This window comes from Phasianus colchicus, chromosome 2, assembly GCF_987193195.1.
Source record: "Phasianus colchicus chromosome 2, bPhaCol1.hap1.1, whole genome shotgun sequence".
In the NCBI taxonomy this organism is placed as follows: domain Eukaryota; kingdom Metazoa; phylum Chordata; class Aves; order Galliformes; family Phasianidae; genus Phasianus; species Phasianus colchicus.
Genome location: NC_143437.1, coordinates 21976255 through 21997027, shown reverse-complemented (window position 1 = coordinate 21997027; position 20773 = coordinate 21976255). Strand labels below are relative to the sequence as shown.

The 20773-nt window shown below is 39.6% G+C and overlaps 1 protein-coding gene across 1 annotated transcript in view; it reads right to left on the bottom strand.

Moving 5' to 3' along the window:
* Nucleotides 1–20773, bottom strand: part of LPGAT1 (lysophosphatidylglycerol acyltransferase 1) — a 57518-nt gene that overhangs the window by 4487 nt on the left and 32258 nt on the right. The window contains exons 6-8 of the mRNA XM_031595415.2: nt 17696–17969; nt 10390–10516; nt 2500–2606 (exon numbers count right to left, since the gene is read on the bottom strand). Coding sequence (XP_031451275.2) covers nt 2500–2606; nt 10390–10516; nt 17696–17969 — 508 coding nt within the window. The remainder of the gene's footprint in view (nt 1–2499; nt 2607–10389; nt 10517–17695; nt 17970–20773) is intronic.

Genomic DNA, 20773 nt, shown 5'->3' with positions numbered 1-20773 from the left:
GAGGTTTCAGATTCAGTACAATGGAAAAAGTATTTTTGCAGCACCACTGAAAATACTCTCCTGTTGCCCCATAGGATGACTTTGCTTACTTTTTTTAGTTGCATCACACCAGTTGGCTTGAGATCAGAGCACGAATGAGGAGCATGATGTCTTCAACTATTCATTTCCAATTGATAAGCTCCAAGTTTACAGCGTTGGGTTTTTATTTGTTTTAATTAGTCTCCAAGTGCTAAATGTAATCCCATTTGTGGTACTGCAGTGTTCAAGGTTATCCTGCTCAAGACTTCAGAGCAATCACGCGCGTGCCAACACAAGCTTTCCATTAGCTGCTAGGAATCTGTAAACAGCTTTAACTTCATAAATGAAAGGTGGAAAATGTACTACATGAACAAATGTGACAGTTTCGATATTCAAACTTTTAAGGGCTTTTTTAAAAGTTACTAAATCTTACAGATGTTCCCTAGGTCTATTGAAGTCCTTGATACTTGCAAATACTGAAAAAAATAAATAAACCAAAAAACAACTGTTTTAGGCTTACATTTTTTCTTCTTTCCAATAAAAACACTTCAGAAGAGAGAACGTACAGTACAGAAGGTACTGGTGACAATAGCAGTGACAAGCTTTTGACATTTCAAGTGGAATTAAATGTTACTCCAGCTTAAAACTAATAGTACTCTGACTTCAGACAATGTGTCAGTAAACAGCTGACCTCTGGGAACTGTTGGGATCCCTTTCATGGGACCTCAGTGGGGTTTTCTGCAAATTGCAACAGCTCCTGTTCAGTAAATCATGGCAGCAAAAGAGAACGCAGCCAAGTTCTCAAATGACATAAGTGCTGGTAACTTTTAAGTTATGGTTATTTATGCCTAATAACGTTCCACATCACATCACTTACATTTATGATGTCTTAATTAATTCCTGCTTATTACATTGCTGAATTATAGCCAATTATCCTATTTTTGAAGGAGTAAGTCTGATTATATTCATTACGCTTTTTGAAATTCTGGTCTAGTTAGATTTTTAGGTACAATCATTTTATTTTAGTGGTATTCATGAAGTAATGTCTCAACAGCATGGATTCCTGACACCCTATTGACTACACTTTTAAGCAGATTCACAAAGTTATTTGTCTAATATGTGCATTTAGATGCAGTGTATATAGTACGGTCTGATTTTTGCCATTCCTGATGGCTGAGGGGCAGCAGTATTTCATACAGTGTTGTACAACTCTGGTTGTTAGAGAATTCAAGCTTTCTAAGTGCTAAAGTGGTAAAATTAAGCATTCAAAATGGAATCAGAACAGTTTTTGCAATAAATCATTTAATAAAAGTAGCATCTTTGTTTTAGCACAGTCACCTCTGAAATACTAAACTCAGTTGATCCAACAGACTTTCTTTTCCTCAGCAGTTGTGGCAATCACTAAGAGATTTGTTTTTTCTTCAAACACAAGTTACCGTATTGGACAATACTGTAACAAGTTGGAGTCTCCCTACTCAGTCAGTATTTTATAACCTTCTTTTCCTATATGTCCAAACAAAACCATTTTTCCTTCTCAGGCTTTTCTTTTTCATTTTTACCTGTTCATTTCCAATGGTGTGTGCTCTGAAAACACACACACCCATTAAATGGATGGAAAAAAAAGAGGCTTCAGGAAACACTTCTCCAGCTCAAGTACTTACCTGATGTTTAAAATCACATTATTTGCCATTATCCCTTCAGTAATGTTATTAATGCCTTACATTTATTTAGATCTCTATGATCCTTCAGCATCCAAAGTATGTTACAACAGAAACGTAGAAGTGACTCAGTGCACCTCACAGCAAGGAGACCAGCAGGCACAGCACAGGGCTGGCACACAGACTCCAGAGACCTCGTGCTACATAATTCACACAGACCCTTCCAAGAACATCTTTCTGTTTTGCCTAACAGGAAACAGAAGACAACTAGGATTTTGCATTACACTTACAGACTACTTAGACCAGTTTTCTCTAACAGTACAAGCGTCAGAGGAAGATGCTAAACAGCAACACAAAGATATAATAAAACTTGCCTCACATAAGAGTCTTACTTAATCATTTTTAATCAAGAATTTGCTCATTATTTAAACCCTGAATATTCCCCTCCAAATGTAAACTCTGAATTCTTTTATTGTGCATGTGAGTGTTCACTGCCTCTCTGAATCTCTCTAAAACACTCCCCTCAATGAAAGCCTCTGGCAGCAAGTTTCACAGCTGAGCAGTTGGGGAAAGAAAGGGATTTCCTTAACTCTATTTTTCACGTCTCAGTTTCCAAATGTCACCTGATTCTCATCTTAGCCAGGCAAATGTTTCTTGAATATTTCTTAGCATAAGTTCTTTTGCCATGTAAAAATGTCAGTAACTATATGTACTGTGTTCATGTTAAAAAAAAAAAAAGCATACACATTCTTAAGTCATCTTGAAATCCTTGTAAGAAAAGACATCATGAAAGCGTAATTCTCTTAGCTAGGCACTTTCCTACCTGTTTCATAGAAATGGGTCAAGAGATCCTCCTTTTCAATGAATCGTTGATACAGCCATTGTGAGAGAGCTTCAGGCTCTGCAGGTACATCTTTAATTGGAAAAATCCTACCAAAGAAGAAAAACACAATTCATTCTTTCGTTTCTTCACAGACCACATAATTATTCAGGATGAAAGAAAGGAATGGTCCAGGCTACCAGCCAGATGATCACAGGAGACACGTGTATTTTAAGTTTGTATCAAATACAATAGTGCAGCATTTGATAGAAGCAATTGTATACTAGGTCTATTTAGAAAGATTCCATGTCCAGGACAGAATTCACTAAGACACATGCAGAGAGAAACTCCCAGCAACCCACTGTACCTCAGCTAACTTTTTTCAAAATACAGTTTTGAAAAAAGTCTTACAATTGTGAAACCATTGCAGCAGACTCAAAATGCCCTTTGGTATATACAAGAGATGCTCTTTATCTGCTGTGTTCCACTGGGAGGCCACTGAAGAAGAAATATGTGCGTCAGGCTAGCCTGAAAAAAAAACAGGCTTAAAAATGTAAGACCTTTACATGAGCTTTCTCTTCCCAAGAGACCTCCCACTTAGCCTGTCATCTATTCTACGTTGTGCTTCCATTAGTAGATTTTTCTTTCTTTTTTAAAACATATACTAAAAAGAATTCGTGACAACAACTCAATCATATGGGAAGTGTCTGGATAGATAAGGGAACTGTAAGCAGAAATAATGGATGTTCTGAAGAATGCTTTTCTTATTTTTACAGTTTTCAACATTCCTGCTTGACTTGTTGCTAAGTCATTTGTACCTCCTCCTTTCATCAGTTTTTTTCATGAAAAAATAATCTGCAATGGAGGAGGCAAGCAGCAAAACATTGATCTGATCAATGAATAAAAAATGATGGCATACAAAGAAAAAATCATTATAAGGAGGTGAACACTTATTTACCCATTATGGCATCAGTGTTAACTCAGTTCTGTAGCCTTTGTATCAATTCTGCTTACAATGTTCTCAAAGAGTTCTCTGTGCCAGAAGTCCTTGGTTCAGGAAGGGTTGGGAGATAGCTGGTGGCCCACTAAATAGCTCACGCTCTTAAGTGTGTACATTAAGAAAATGAAAAAGATAGGTAACGAATAATCTTACCCTGAAGCTCAGATGTTACAGAGCACTTCAAAATTAAACCACAAAAAGGCAAGAGAAAAACATCCCCATGCAAAAGGGGCTGTCTTTGTCGAGGGCTTAACATTTAGACAGACGGCCTCCCTGTCTCCAAGTACTACTGTACTGCCAGGCTCTATTTTTACTCTCTCCTTCCTATCTGGTGTGAAGAGATAAAAGGCCTCAGCAACTGAATATTGCATTTCACAGTGTATTTTTGAAGGACAGATGCTCACTTACACACACTTGAAGATAGTTAAGAATTAACAGAAAGCACGTGTGGGCTCAGGACAGAAGTCTAGGATTACCTGGCCTCAGAAGCATTTTCCAACTCCATAACCTAATTAAGCCTGATATTTTTCCAAAAATATACTCATTGGTCTGCAAACATGATCACAACAGCTAACGAAATGCACGTTAGAAACTGTTTATCAGCTGGCACTTCCATGGAGTAGCAAAGTAGTGTAAATGATAAGAGACTAGTGGAGCACAGCATACCAGCCTCCTGCTGGACTCCATCCAGGTCCCTGTACGAATCCACACAGTATTTGAATACAAACTCAAACTTTTAAGAAGGAGCCCTAATTACACCCACTTTGAATGAGTATTAATGCAGCATAGAGAACAACTAGTTTTCCAGTTATGCTACACTGGCTGTTATGATTTATCAGTGACAACTCTTTGTGTATTTTGAAGTATTTTCAAACATAGTTTTAGATTATCTAGGTTTATTTACTTGTTTTCACAAGCACAGCATTCTTACTAATTAGAGATTAAATGTCTAAATCCTCAAACTCTGGAAACTGAACACACCGCCATGTTCTCTGCTCCTCAAACAGCTCCTTTAGGATCATGTTTTAAAAGGAGTTCAGGTCCAGGAAAGCCAACTGAGAAGGTTCTGCGTTACAAAACTCTACGCAGATGATCGAAAACCAAAGGCTGAAAGTGCTACTGACTGCAGCAGGTTCATCACCAGCCACTAGCTGCAGCTCTGCCAGCTCCAGCCTTCAGAGGCACTCTTGTGTCTCTCCTTCTTTCATCCATTAAATGTGAGCTGAAGAAAATAGCTGCAGTTGTACCTCATGCTGTGAGCCTGGAGATCCTCCCCTCAGCTCAGCCACACTTTTATTCCATGAAGTTTTCAGAACACATCTCAGATTGAATAGGGAAAAACATTTATTTTGCCATTTTTCTCTGAGCTTCAGTGACTGACACAAGGTACCATTTTTTTCCATCTGCAAAACCTTAAGGAAATCCAGTGATCACAAAGCAAACCAGATACATAACAAGAGCAGAAAAAAATCTTCTTTCAGAGCATCAGATAAACAAGAAATGGTTTCAAGAATTGATACAGCATAAATATCTGAATAAATTAATTTTTTTACGTAACAGCCAAAGCACTGAACCAGCAGCCTCCAGCACCTGCTGCCTATGTCCTACCCGCCCTGCACTGGTCTCTCTGCAGGGACTTCCCTGGCTCTCCCCACCCCGGGCCCAGCTGGCTGCAACACGGTGACAGAGCTGAGGGGATTCTGTAAAGGACTCTCCAAGTGGATGTTTCTTCCGGTTCCCAAAACACACAACAGCTAATTAGTCTCATGTTGTTAGCATTACAGTGATAAACAATCTATGCTCTTCTTGCCTAGAGTACTGTTCTCTTTGTGGCATCATGCACAAACACAGACAAGCCTACCACAACATTTATTTCTCCACCAGTAGAAAAAAAAACATAGGACCACCACCATTTATATCACATTTCTCAAAGACAAAACTTACTCTTGAACAGCCCCAGCATGTCATCATTTTGCTGTTAGTTACTCCAAGATTAGAAAAGCTGGATCAAAAGTTAGAAGAATGGCTCACATGGAAGATGGTGGCGTCTACTTCTACACACAGAAGTCATTTTCTACTGCCCTGGGCTTTAAGTTTCTTCAGGGACACTTGCACTGTGAGTGCCCATCCCTTCTGAATGCTGCACCTCAAACTCACGATGAAGTGTCTATGCGCAAAGAAACTAAAGCTCTTAACTTTTGCTACATTCTTCCCTACCCTTGGACACAGAACAGGATATGTAAGTACAGTTACCTTCATCAGTGTAATTTGCATTCTTGTGTTTCCAGTACCAAAAATTGCTTGCCCTCATCTAACAAGGATGCAGTTGGCAGCTGTCCCGCATTCTGAACAGAACATTCCCTTTAGGAGAGCCTCCTCCACCCAAAGCAGCAGCCTGCCAGCCGTGCTCTCACCTGTGACAGTGCTGCTCAGCGCCTGCAGTCACGCCAAGCACCCAACCAGATGGCAAGGGGTTTGCTTTCCATCACAGAGGAAAGAGCAAAACAAAGAGAAAGCAGAAGACCACCCGGTACTGACAGATTTATCATTAATGTCAGCAGCATCTGCATGTACCAAGAAATGTATTAAGATTACAAACCAAATAAAACAATTACTGTGATATTTTGACACACAGAGAGGTGGAAGAGCCAAAAGAGCTTTATGGAAAAAACAACTAGCTGAAACACCTGCAAAAATACACTGCAGAAAGAAAAGAACAGGAAGATACAGTGAGGATAATTACCTTAGCCTCTACAACTACAGACCAATTTAATGACACATTTCAAGATAACGTATGCTTCTTCTTAAAAGCTAACAAACAATTTTCAGAACTATGGCATTTTCAGGAACATTTAAGTCATATTAAATAGTCCTTATCAGAGACAACCTCTAATTCTGTATTAAAATGGAAAAAGTTCACAGACACCACCTTTCAGTACTAATTGTCTTTCATCATCTGTCCTATCTTGAATTAAATTTACTATCCCCCTACTCTTCCTAAACTTTACTTGCTGTTTCAATGGCTCTTCAGTGTGATGGAGGTCACTGGTATGTCTCAGACACCTCCAAAAATAAGTTACTTGCGTAAAAAAGCATATTAAAATCTACTGCAGAACTGGATGCCCTTCACAGACATTTCTGCAAAACTCATTCAGCAACCACAATATATTCCATTTTATTTATAGCTAAGAGTCTAAGCTTATTTTAATAAATCTGTATTCACGTAGAGACAGAAAAAGAGCTTCCTCAGTAGTTGAAAGCTTGTTTCAACAGCAGCACAGTACAAAAGCTGGTACGATAAGGAAAGGTGACACAGTTCTTATCTGCATTACGGCACCAGGACAGCTGAGCTGGCTCAAAATTAAGTGGTGCCTTCATGCAGTGTGAACACAGCTACCTGCTCTGCTGGAATGAGGGCTGTGGCTGGCTGTGCCTGTGGGCTCTGCACCACCCTCACCGGAGCACTGGGCAAGCAGGGATATGATCATATGAGGTGGGGGAGCTAACGCAAAATGAGCCCTAAGCCATTCTTTACTGATTTGCTCCTTTCCATGGTGCTTAGTGCCCTAATAGATGACCTCCCTAATTTCATCCAAACTCCAGCAATGTTTGACCTGGAAAAAGTTAATGAAATATTCTCCCTGATTCTTAGTTTCTGAAAGCAAAAGCCATTTTTCAGCACTATCCTGTGAGTTTTGATGAAAGTCTGCCACGGTCAAATTTAATTGAGATCTCACACCTTTGTATTTTGAAGAATCAGGTCTGGTGATTGCCTATTATTTTCATTTCGTTGTGTTGGGTTTTTTTAAGGAAAGTTTCTTTTGAGGAAAAGTGAGGCTACAGCTTAGCCTAATGATGAGCTTTTTGAAAGTAACTTGTACAAGAAATTGGTGAAAAGCAAGCTTTAACTCATTTACCAAAATTCAAGCTGTCAATCAAGAATGACCACAGGATTAAAATGAACTTTCTCTGCCATTTCCATCAGTTAAAAAAGCATCTAAAAGTGAAAAAATGAGGCTGGTCGCTGTGTCCTCTACACTCCTGCTGCTGCTCCCTAAGTAGGATGAAAGAGAAACAGACCTGTATGAAAGGACAGGCTATGAGAAAAGAAAAACACCAGATCTGAAAGACAGCAAGGCATAGACTGCTTGTGACCACGAGGAACAGCAGACAGCACCATGTGAACGGCTGGAACAGAGGCAGCTCTGCAGCAAGCTCTTCCTCTGCTTCATAATGAGCAGCACAGAAAGTGATGTAAACAGCAGTAGGAAAGCAAAATCATTTCAACTGGCACACAGTGTTTGGTGGTGGGGTGTTGTTTTGTTGTTCTTGTTGTTTTCCCCAGAACAACTTCTGATTAAGATCTGATGCAGCAATGGGGTCAAGCCATCGCCACATTTGGATTGTGAGGACATAACCTAGGAGGCTCTAGAGAGTCATGAGAGAGCTCATGCTGATAACTTCAAAAATAAGCTTTAATTAATTGGTGTCAATTATCTGCCTGCTCAATGCTGGGGAAGGTTTGGTCAAGTGACAGCAGAGCTGTACTGTTTTCTTTCCTTCCAGAAATCCTTTGGAAGAGTAATTTTGTTTCTTACTCTTTCCTATCCAACAGCCCCTTTCCCAAGCACTTTGCAGGTTCTCAGTGGTCCCAACAACTTTGTTCATATCACAAATCTACCATTTCAAGTGATTAAAACACTGAAGGCATCCATAAGTTCACAAACAAAATAAATGATCACTTGCTCATATCTCCTGAATGGAACCTAACTGAAAAGCAGTAAAGAAAGATGATGCAGCATGAGTGAACTCACCTGCACCCATAATTCAGTTGCTTTCTGCTAATTCTGCCATCAATAAATATATCCTTTACATACAACAGACTTTCAAAGGTACATGAAAATATCTAAAAATAAGTTTCATTATCATATTGTAGGTGAAAATTCATTTTAGACTGCAGCTCTAGTCCCAGATACATTAAAAGTTCTTAGCATATCAGAGAAGAATGATATGGTAAGCCTAAAAAATGGATAAAAACGATGTGACAGTTTTCTAGAACAGAATTATTCTGAGTAGTCAAAGAGAATCAAAGAGAAGAGCTGCAGAAGGACCTGACAATGGCTGCAGATGAAATAAAATGTACCAGATAAAATGACATCTCATACAAATTAGGGTGTACGTTCATTTTGAGAAACTTGAAGACAGATTTCTATAAAAAGCAGGACTGATTCAAACATGGCTTTGGAAAACAGCTCCAGTAAGCATCGTGTACTGCACACTGCACAAGGTCATTCCCAGGGGATCCACACAAGGAGATCTGAAAGCTTATTGTAAAAGCCCAGAAGCTGAGTTGTTGACAGAAGGGAATTAACAGAAAAATCACACAATTCTGTGAGAAAAATGTGATAAACCATATCCCTCAGTACCACATTTCCACATTTCTTGGTGACTCCAACACCTCCCTAGGCAGCCTGTGCCACTGCCTCATTGCTATTTCTGAGAAGAGGTGTTTCCTAATATCCAACCTGAACCTCTCCTGATGCAACTTGAGGCTATTAGTTCTTGTCCTGATACAGCTTCCCCAGGAACAAACTGAGAAAGCTCCTGAAAGCAGGACTTGGGGTGACTTCTTGTCCTAGTTGCCAGGTTTTAACATTTTTAGAGCGAAAATCATTTTGGTACCATCTGTAGTGGACACCAAACTATTTATTTTACAAAAAGATGAGATCAGTAAGTTTACTAAAGTAAACTGCAAGCTAAATTTAAAAAAAGTAATCCACTGGAAGATTAAAAAGCTCTGTGGGAGAAGCAACTTCCTTTCATCCCCAAGATACACGGTGTGTTCTTACTTACATTTCTGATGAGAGGGAGTCTTTAGATTTCTGATTGTTTCACAGTACCCAGGTAGGCTGCTTTATACATCAATAAGCCAAATATGTCATCTAGGTATTATACTCTTATGAAACATTACGACAGGATTCCTTTATTTGCTTTGATAATGCTTTGGAGCAGATGCTCAATGGAAGCATGTAAAACAAAAAGTAGTCTTGGATTAGATGGACCTCCTCTTTGACCTAAGAGCATCTGCTGTTTTATTTTGGCTAATATAAACAAATAATATAGGAGCTAAATAGACTCCCAGTCTTTTCATTGAACCACGCAACTGCACTGTTGAGGTTATCAAGCAGAAGTGGAGAGCTGGAATATGTGACCCTCCAGGCAGCATTTATTCCCTTCACTCCCCTTCAGAAACAGTGCCATCCCTCTTGCTCAGGGTTTCCTACTCTGTTCAAGCTGCTCCAAACTCCAAGGAGCAGGGAAGCCTCAGGTTTCCCTTAGAAACTGCACATTTTCCAGGTGATAAAGCCTGTAGCACTGCTGTGAAAAAAAAAAGTTCCCATGTTATCACCTCCAGACTCTGTATAGGGCCTATAGGAATTTCCCCGAAAAAAAAAATCACTCCTTCAGCTGCTGATTGAACTCCTGAGTATATGGTGACTGGAGAGGGTAGAGGGAGAAGCTTGGGAAAGAATGAGAAGTAACAGTAAGGAAATCGTTTGTCAGCTACTGCCAAGACACATTAAAAGTCATTAAAAAAATACCTAAAAACATCCATATATACTCCATTACAATATTTAACCATCAGACAGTAGGAAAAAATTTCAACATGCTAAGACAGACCAAACTTTTCAAAAGAAAGCTGTGTTTATATACTCAGTTGCTTAAACGTATAAGAAAAAAAGACACTGATACTGCTGTTGATTTCCTATATCTTGAAATATACTGTTATTAACTTCTGAGATGGTTTACTTCTTGTTGTTGTTTGTTTGTGTTTTGGGTTTTTTCTTTTTAGCACTTTAGTTCAGTGTAAGAACAGAAAGTTTATTTCCTACCTGTAGTGTACATGTGTGACTGTTGGTTGTCGATAGCCAAGAATCCAGGTTTGGATGTCTATAGGTTCACCTTTGGGATATGCAATGGTTGTATCTATCACCCACTGGAGACCTTTTGATTTGCTCTCTAGAATTAAAAAGAAATACTGTATTAAAATTCACCAGAAAGCATATGCCACTTGATTTGATAGTTATTCCATTTTTAGTTTACTTTAAGAGGTATGAGGCACAAATATAGCTTAAAAAAGTGACAAAATAAGACAGCTAAGAATCAAATCTAGATTTCATTACAGAGCACAGAAATATTCTTACAAACTTCAGCAAGATTCAGATTTTATTTTCATGGTTGTTTCTGTTGTGTGTATGTACTGTAGCACACAGAAATCAGCAACTCTGCTCATTGGTTACAGTCATATGGTTCCTGGTTATTGGCTCAAATCTTAGGAGCTTCCCCCATCCCCCAGAAGAAGAACTTCAGCATAAAAATCCAACTGTTTTGACCCACAACAGCCATGCAGAGCCCTTTGGGCAACTGCCTCACTGCTGGGGTAGGGCAAATAGATAAAGGTGACGTATGTTACACAACACAGATGGATTTTCAAAGGCAGTTAAAAAAAAACAAAGCAAAAGACCTCAAAGGTTCTTGAATAGTTGAGTTACAGGAGAAAGAGGGAAAAACAGACACTGTGTATGAAAGGCAAGCAAGCAACGAATAGGAAAAGATGATCAGTGCTCACAATGGAGATTCCATCCATGAGGTCTCTGGCAGACTGACTGACCTCACTGTGTGCCCATGCACTTACCAAAATATTCAAAATGAGGAGGTGAAAACGATGCATCAAATCTAAGCCGTAATGTAAGCTACTATCAGCAGTAGTCAAGGGCAGACATCAGCCTAGCTGTGACCTCTCTCTGCTCTTTCATCAATCCATCTGGCACATCTTCAACCCACAGATTTGCCAAGAGGGAGGGCAGCATACCTGGAAAGCGAGCCAAGGAGGGGGCACAGTGCCAGACAGCATTTGGAGTTCAGTTGTCAATTTTTTCTGTGGGAACCAGTCATGCCTTGCACCTGAGGTCACATTATGCTCAGGCTTGTAGAGCAGGATATGTTTACATCGTACCCAGCGGTATTGTACAGAGTTTTTAAAAAGCTGATGATTTTAAAAACAATCATCTGTTGGCAAAAGTAAGAGCTGTTATGTACCAGTACAAAGTGCAAGACTCTTCAAGCCTGCAACTGAGATACCTAAAGAGGAATGACCCTTCGTGCAGAGGAGCCTGCCTTGCCAAGTGTTGGGTTCAGGAGGAAACTGGACCAGGTATATGGAAGATGTCCATTGGAGAGCTAAATCAACAGACAGAAGCGCCCATCTGGCTCAGCTTAGGAAATGTGCTACACTGAAACAGTCAGAAACTAGGAGAATATGAGAGAAATGCAGTAGGAGAAGCACGATGTACGTTTGCTCTGTTTGTGGTTCTCCTGCAGTATGCTCTTACAACCACAGAGAAGATTTGGGGCTAGATAAATGTATGGTCTCATCCAAAGTCACCATTCAAGTTTTACTGCACACACAAAGAAAACTGCAGCGCAGACTGAGGCACACTAAGAGCTGCAGTTATTAACACCAACTGGAGCATACCTGGCCTGACAAGGACTGACTCACAGGTTTCTACCTGTATTGCATTTGCATTTAACTTAAGTGCAAGAAGACATGTACAGCAACACTATCTCCTGTATCTATCAAATATTTTCAAATGCCAGCAGTGCTGCCACAGTGTCTAACCAACAATGGAGCTGTACCACTTCATTCCAAATGCAAATGTGCTCCCTGAGTCAGGCTAGACAGTATTTCACAATACTTAGCTCAGAAGTGAACAGCAGCATGCAATATATGGTTCCAAAATTTGATAATGTGCAAGATACACAGGTCAGGCTGAAACACTATTCAGAAATGGTGACAGGCACACAAAGTGAGTGCAGGAGGTACCAGCGGAGGCTCCAGGCCAGGATCATGGCAAAGTGGTTGTCATATCTCTGGTAAGAAAAGCACTAAGTGCAGAGTCCTTCATTTTAAATGAAACAATGTATTAGAGAAAAGCCAATATGAAATTAATAGTAAACTCACATAAGTATTCATTTGGAAATGGATTTCAGAACAAGGCCATTCAATTTATCATTTTCCCAGATGTAAAGAGAGAATGGATGAAGACAAGTAAATTGTCTGAGTAAGCAACAAAGATCATTAATTGTAATTAAAAGGTGCCAAATGAATATGGAAGCATTATCTTATTATTTACAGTAAAATGTTTTTAAATCGTCTATTAAATATTTAGCTACTATTTCAGACTGTTCTTTCAGTGATAATGGTTCAAACTTCTTTATGGGAAGACTACTGTGGCCCTTCTCGTTGCTGATTTCTTACCTTCAACATTTTGTGAGGCAAAGCTGCTGCATGGATTCCTCACATCAGCTCCAGCCTCGCCTCCAACCCCTTCCAGGGCAGGGAAAAACCTGCCTGACAGTCTACCAGGAACCCCACGTTCAAAACACAAAGTTCTGAATGTTCAGTCTCCAGAAGTAAGCAAGCAGGTCTTACTGCAGCCACCTCCACAGGCAATTTACAAAGACACATTATCAAATCACAGTCATTGACATATTTCAGCATACCCTGGTTTAAAATAAGCCTTGCATAATCCATCCAACCTCTCATGCTGTTTAAAAAAAGCTTAAATCACCAAGGATTTGGAGAAAATTAATTCTGAAATTAATCTCACTGTCCTCTCTAGGAGGCATCTGTATTTTTAAAGTCACAAAGGTCTGGCATATCCTGAAAACGGAGAGACAACTGCAGCAACACAAAGGGGTAGGATCTCTTAATCTCTGAGGATGCTGCTCTTGGGCCTAACCAGACCTTTGAACAAGCTCAGGACAGACTGCTACCCAAGTTATAATACAGTGTGACTTTCAGGTCTGATATCTGGAGAAAGGCAGGCATCAAGCACACCTGTTCCAGGTGTTCCTCTTGCCAAGCCTGGCTTTGCCAAACAGCCACAGATGTTCTGAACGCCCAACCTCCATTAAAAGACACCCTCATCCTTCATTTCTAGTACCTGCTGAAAGACTGAGCAGCCTGACTGCCAGAGGCTTCAGCAACACTAACAGCTGCAGAGGCCAAATTTAAGCTGATCTCTCTGAGGACTGATGTTTCTTCCGTAGTGCTTGGGGAAAGTGTCAGCCTGCTTGCCACCTTCAGCACAGGTGGACAATTTTGAATTCTCAAATCACCCGTAAATGCCATCAGTGATGCTTTTTGAGTTGTTCATAAATGTTCAGAACCATCCTGCAGGGCCTGTCCTGCACAGTGGTACCCAAACCACACAAAAACAACGTACCTTAATATCACTGCTGTGTACTTGTCTTGTGAGTGCTAAGAGAAAAAAACATTCGAAGACTGAACAACCACATGTAGTGATTGTTTTCTAGTATAGACAAAAAATAAACAAGTCTCCAAACTTGTGTTCCCACCCCCTTTAAGTTGTCACCAAAAGCAAATCTTTGTAACTGTTTTGCTGTATTTTTAACTCGTTCTGCAGCAATGGTAAACTGCTTTTTATTTAGCTCAGGCAGATTCTTCAATATATAGCATGGTCTGTGTTGCTCTCACAGCAGACACTTGACTGTCTACAATCAGAAATGTATTGGAATTCAAAGTTCCTTGCTGTCCCCTCCGTTTCTAGCCTGGGGTTACCCTCAGCCAACACCACAATCTGCATCTGACTATGAGCAGGGCCCTCCAAACCCACCAGCAGACCATCAGCATTTACCACTGAGAAAGAGTAAGCTACAAAGAGATGTAAGAGGCTGTAGTAGGAAACACTGCCTCCAGCCAAGCTCTGGGATTGCACTCAGAGTAGGAAAGCACCAACAGTGAACCTGGGGACTGCAGTTTCCATTTAAAGAAAATATTTACTAGCATTCACTGGTGTTTAGGTGTGGCTTTTTGAGCAGCTTACATCACTCTACACTCAGCCAAAAGAGGCTGTTGCCTCTCCCACAGAGCAGCAATTCCTGCCATTTCCCTCCGCTCATTGGTCTTCTAGTGATCAGCTGGACCACTGGCCTCAACATTAACTCTTTCCTCAGAGATTAGATGATCTCAGGCAGAACATCTTATTCATCATCCCAGGATCTCTTGGCAACAAGCTACCTGTGAACAAAACCAGAAGCCCCTTTCCAGGACTAAAAAACCCAAACAACAAAACCTTCCCACACATTACTCAAGTCACATTCCTCAAAAAACAGTGAATCAAGAAGTGTGAGTTAGAAAAATGAGTTGTGAAGTCCAGCATCCAGCTCTGCAGCAAACAGAAAACCATCAGAATTGTACGTTCTGTGCTACATTTGAGAACAGTAGGATAAGATTTCAATATGGCTGTGGTCAAGCTCATGCCATTCTCTTATCAGACAAAATTACTGTCAGGTGAAATAAAACAGAATTAAAAAGTATCCTAAGGAATGGCTCATCACAAATCAGCTCTGCAGTGTATATCTTCAGTGAGCAATTCCTCCTAACTCCTTTGAATTGCCAGCTGTTCATTGTAAGAGTTGGATCTTCATACATCACAACAACAACAAAAAGCAAAACCAGTTTGATTTTTACCAGATGATTTCACTCATCCTAAAGCTCACAGGATGACCAATTCTTTCACCTGACGAAACACTTGCAAGTACAGCCTAGGTGTCTGGTAAAGAAAGTAAAGAAAAAACAAAACTAACAAAATCACTGTAAAGCAATTTAACGAAAAGAAGGTGACCTCTAATCATCATTAAGAAAGCTCGGAAGTAACAAAAAAGACTGGGGGAATGACAAATAACGGAGAAGAAAGCTTATTATAGCATGCTAAATAATACAGTTCAGAGCACATGAGAAGTAGTGCAGAGGAGAAATGTTTTTGCTGAACCATGAAGTTCAAATGCAGTAGTATAACAAAAAAGCTGTCACAAAAAAGTATAACAATACTAAAACAGAAAAGCCACTTCCCAAAGCAAAGGATTGCAGGAACGAAGTACAAAAACGTACACACAATTCTTATGCATGGTACTGGTGAAGCCATAACTGTACATTCTCTGTTTAGCTCTGGCAGCCACAGCCAGAGGAAGGCAAACTACAGAAGATACAGGCAAGTCTGATTTCACTGTGCCAGGTTTCTTCATGTAGTTAAAAAAAAAAAAAAAAAAAAAAAGGATAAGTGAAACAGAAAAAGATGACCACTACCTTTTAAGACTTTCTACAGTAACCTTGTAAATTTATAAAATTATATTTCATTCAACTGAACAAATATTTCTGAATTTTCTGAAGGGCAAGCGTAAAGTAAAAGCAGTTGGAAGGCAGAATATTAGAGGAAGAGCCTTTGATAACATTGTACAGACCAAGAGTTAAACCTCCATACCTCTCTGGAAAGGAATTTTTACTGTGATAGAAACATTTTTGTGAGAGAACGTAAAAAAGCTCAGCTTCACACATGCTAAATATTACTCTTTCCTAGCATACAACATTTATTTTCACTTCTCTTTTTCATCTTTTTTTTTTTATTATTATTTAAATGTTTTCATATCTACTACTTTTTTCACTTTAAAATAGGGGTAGCTAGAAAGCAAACGTTCTCCTCCTACTTCTCTGTTTCTTTCCATCTGCCTTTTCAGTAGGATGAGTAGGTGGGCTTTTCATTATGTCTGAGGTGATTGGTTTATTTTATTACCCAAATTGGTCAACAATTATCAGAAGCTCATTTCTCATGAGTCTGAATCATGCCACTCAAAAACAAGTAAGGAAACAATAACAACAAGGAAAATCAAACAAAAACAACGAAAACCAGTGCTGCTTGATGTTTAGTCAATATCAATCAACATGAGGACAAGAACATAAAGCAGTTACTTTGGCAAGTGCCTTTGGTTCCCCTCCAGAACTAGATGACCTGTAATTCCTTAGGGAAACTTCTTATTTTCATACCTTGTTGCCTTTGAGAGCAGAAGCAGCAGAACAGATCAAACTTTCGCCCTTAAAAAACTTTATTTGAACAAAGAGTTTTTCTTTTTCTTTTTTTCTTTTTTTTTTTTGAAGAACCTTCAATATTCTATGAAAATGAGGGCTTTCTTGAGTCTGTCTTTTCTGAATGTAGGAAACATTTTTATGCATTCCACAGCTTGAGTTTCATTTAATTTAAAATCTTCCCTCCTCCAAGAGTATCATCTTCATTCATTTCCTATGTTGACAAGATTTGCTTCTAAACTAAAAATCTGGAAGCAATTTCTGTTTGAAGCTTCCTGCTAACCCTGAAGTTTGAACTTAAGCACAGAAAAAAACCCACTTGTGGCTTCATTAGGATTGATTTTTGCTTCTAAATGAGTACAACTGCTAAATGATTATAATAATTTTGGTATGGAAATACCAGCATCACCCACCAATAAGAAAACAATAGAAGTCCCCAATCCTCTGTTCCTGTAAGAAGTAAAAGAAACCCACAACTAGGCTCAATAAAATCCAACTCCACTGTCTGAAAGTGCCAAGAAGTGCATATGAAAAACTGAGCGACTAAAAGCACGCAGTCCCATAACTACAGGCATTACTTACATCACTTACATCCCAACTATCCTCTCCCCTGCAGCACCCCACAACAACAATGCTGCAGGAATATTTTTGACCCCTTGCAACTCCCAGTTACAGGCCCCAAACAACCTTTCAAATCCAGTCAGTGACAGCATAACCTCCAGCAACAAAGATGACAGCATCTTAAAATAATGATAAAATAATTAAATATAATAATATTAAAATAAAATATAATAATAAAAGCACTTGAACTCGATAGTTCAAGAAGAACGAAGTATGCAGCACCAGAATTCAAAGAAACTTCAAAAAACAGAAATTAAGATTTAAATATTGCTTGTTCTATATTCCAGAAATACTTGTACTGTAGCCCCATAGCAACATAAAGCAGCACAAACCACCACCCTGCTGAACAGAGGAGCCCCAAGTTCTTGCTCACTCTCATTCCAGTATCTGCTCTATCCACTGCTTGTGCTGAGACAAGCATTCATGCAGTCACACTAAATCAAATGGAAGCTAACATGTTTGGTTTTTGTCTCAACATCAAAGATACAGTGAAAAATGAAAACATTTATATAAATATGATGGTGAATTATGGGCATATTTGACATTTTGAGAGACAAATTCAACTCTCAAAAGGTTTTGTTTAATAACATAAATACCCGGGGCATTCACTTTTCTTTCTATGTGATCTTTACCTTTTATCACAGCATCTCCACCTGCAGGAGTTCCATTTTCTTGTGGAGCCACAAGCGTTTTCAGAATCACTTGAGTTGCCCCGAGTCTTGGTAGGGTGACATGCTGAAGAAATGGCAAATTGTTTTTCTTGGCAAAAGCCTGGCTTGTTTCCCTCCTTTTCCTAAGAAAGCCACCCTCTGGAAATAAAACAATCCATTTCCGATTGCGGCTCCGGTAATACTTTTCTAGGTGCTCCTTGAGTAACACAAGCTGCTGGTCACGGTGTGCTTTTCCCTAGAAGAAAAGAACACTGACTAAATAAAATGAATGCTTAAACGATACAACACGTGCCAGGTAATTGGTACATTTCCAAGATTTCCATCCATTTTCAGAGATGCAAATAAGCCTCTGCAACAACACAAAATAATCACAGAACCATTAAGGTTGAAAAAGATCACCACCTAGTCCAGCCATCAACCCACACCCACTGACCACGTCCCTCAGTGCCACATCTCTACGTTCTCTGAACACCCCCAGGGATGGTGACTCCACCACCTCCCTGGGCAGCTTGTGCCACTGCCTCCCCGCTATTTCTGAGAATGTTTCCTAATACCCAACCTGAACCTTCTCTGGTGCAACTTGAGGCCATTCCCTCTCATCATATCACTAGATACGTGAGAGGAGGATGTTGATCCCCGCTTTGCCACCACCTGCTTTCTGGCAGGTGTAGAAAGCAGTAAGATCTCCCCTGAGCCTCCTCTTCTTCACACTCAACAACACCAGCTCCCTCAGCTGCTCCCCTAAGACTTGTGTTCCAGCCCCTCACAGCTCTGTTGCCCTTCTTTAGACAATGTTCTCCTCAGAGTACCCACTGTTTGCCTGGTAAATGCCACTTCACAAATAAAAATACCCTTGTGAGGGAGGATGAAAGTCTCTGATGACTTCTCTGCAGGAGTGATGTCCAGACAGTGACCAGGTACTCTATGTACCAGAGGCACGGACTCACAGAGTTCCCTGGTGAATTCATTAAACTGAATTCTGCAAATGCAAACTGGGTCAAGCTGTTCTTTCAAGGTCCCATACTATCAGTACGTTCTGCAAGCCAAGAGTAACTTTGCAGGCATCACCTTCCACACACCTCTACCCTCAGGACCAGTGCAGGTGACAGAAGCCAGAGCAGGACAGCAGTTTGACAATTAGCAGTATATAGGATATAGCTAGGTAATAATTAAACCCAAAGGACTAAAGGTAGGGAAAAAAGCCTCATTAATTTCTCCCCTTTAATGTACTAGGACAACTATTTCCACTTAAGACAATAAGATTTGACCTTAATTACTGCAAAAATACCAACAGAATCTTCAGCAACAGTTTTCTCTCCTTTCAGCTTCACAGAGTAAAAGCAAGCCATCCAAATTTTCACAGGCAGGAATTTACATCAATTAGCGTTACAAGGGCTCTGAAAGTTCAAGGTAATTGTCACAAACACCTTTCTCCCTGTGCTTTTTTTTTTTTTTTTTTTTTAAACTCTTGGGAGGAAGGGAAGTGGAAGGAGTGAGGTTGATTGAAGACAAGAAACAGTATTTTATCAATGGTAAGTTTTGCGAAAGAGTTCCTACCAGATTTTCGTATCTCACCACTGCAATTATTTGCAACATAACCTCATGAAAAAGGAGGAATGAGCTCTGTCTGCTCATAGTTATGAAATTAAAGATCAATATAAAAGTTCCTCAGTTAAAATAATTCTTTGACACCAGATCAAAAGACTCCAGGATAGCAAAGTAGTTGCAAAGTAGAAAAGGGCAGCGAACAATACATTTTTTGCAAGTGAAATATTACAACTTCCCCAAACCTAGACATACTTAGCAAATATGGCAGGTGCATAAACTGAAGTTTAGCAAACGCTGTGAGGTTTAAGATGTGGCTGTAATACAGAAAAATCTACCGAGCTAAAGGGAAAGAAAGCAGAGAAAAGTACCCATGACAACTGGTGGATCAGCGGAGAGTCCTGGAACACAAATGCACTTAACATCCTATCCAGCAAGAAGTCTCACAAAGGAGAAACTCCTCAGTGTGACCAATTCTTGAAGGTCATGGCTAGCTGCTGGTATCATGGAGAACAATCTCAGCTACCTTTCCTTTAGAGGAAAGAAAGCAGGTAGCAGCAGATTGCTGACATTCTTCAGGGTGCCCTGCACTTTGCATCATCACTACAGCAAGTTACAGACAGTCTCAGTTTCTAGAAAACTTCTCAATGGGAGAAGAGCAAGCACCAGTCAGTCTCTAGCAGACATCAGAAGCATTCCTGAGCTGTTGTTGCTGCTCACGGAAAGGAGGCTAACACACCTTTTTAAACCAATGGGCTGCATGGTGCTGTGATCAAACTACATTATTTCACAGAAAAAGACAAAACAAAACAAGTATTTTCTCATCCAAATATTAATAGGGCCTTTCTAAAATTAGGTAAGATTGTTACTCATCCCAAGTATTTTAGCTTTTTATCAACGGGAAAAATAATCAAACGTTTCAGCAACATCCTATTTTCATGCAGTCTAAAAGACACGATGACATGATTTTGTGTGTGATGTTGCAGACTTCAGTCACTTCACAGAAAAAGAGGAAGAGTTCTTTTTTCAGCTCAGTAACGGTTCAGCTTCATAACTGGAACTGCAACAACGCATTCAGAAATTATATTTAACAAACTGACAGCCATGTGTACCTCAAAATATGTATTTTGTGAATTTAACTACTGAAATGGATTTATATTTATGAAGTGTCCCCGTTCTTTTCTGTACTCTCCCAGTACGTTATCGTCTCTCTCTAGAGACCTTCATTTTGTCTTGATGTGGTGGTTTGATGTTTTCTACACTTGCCTCTAGTCTTCGTTACAAATCTCACTGTAGATTTTTTTTTTATTGCAATGAAATAAGTATTTATTTATTTCAGAGAAAATTAGATTATCTTCCTCTGAAAAGTTAAAAATGTGAATATTCTCTGTCTGCCACAGACTGTTTAAAAGTCCAAATGAAAATAAAGACAGGGAAGAAACGTATGCTGGATGTTATAGTCTCATAACAGGCACCAGATCCATGCTGATCAGC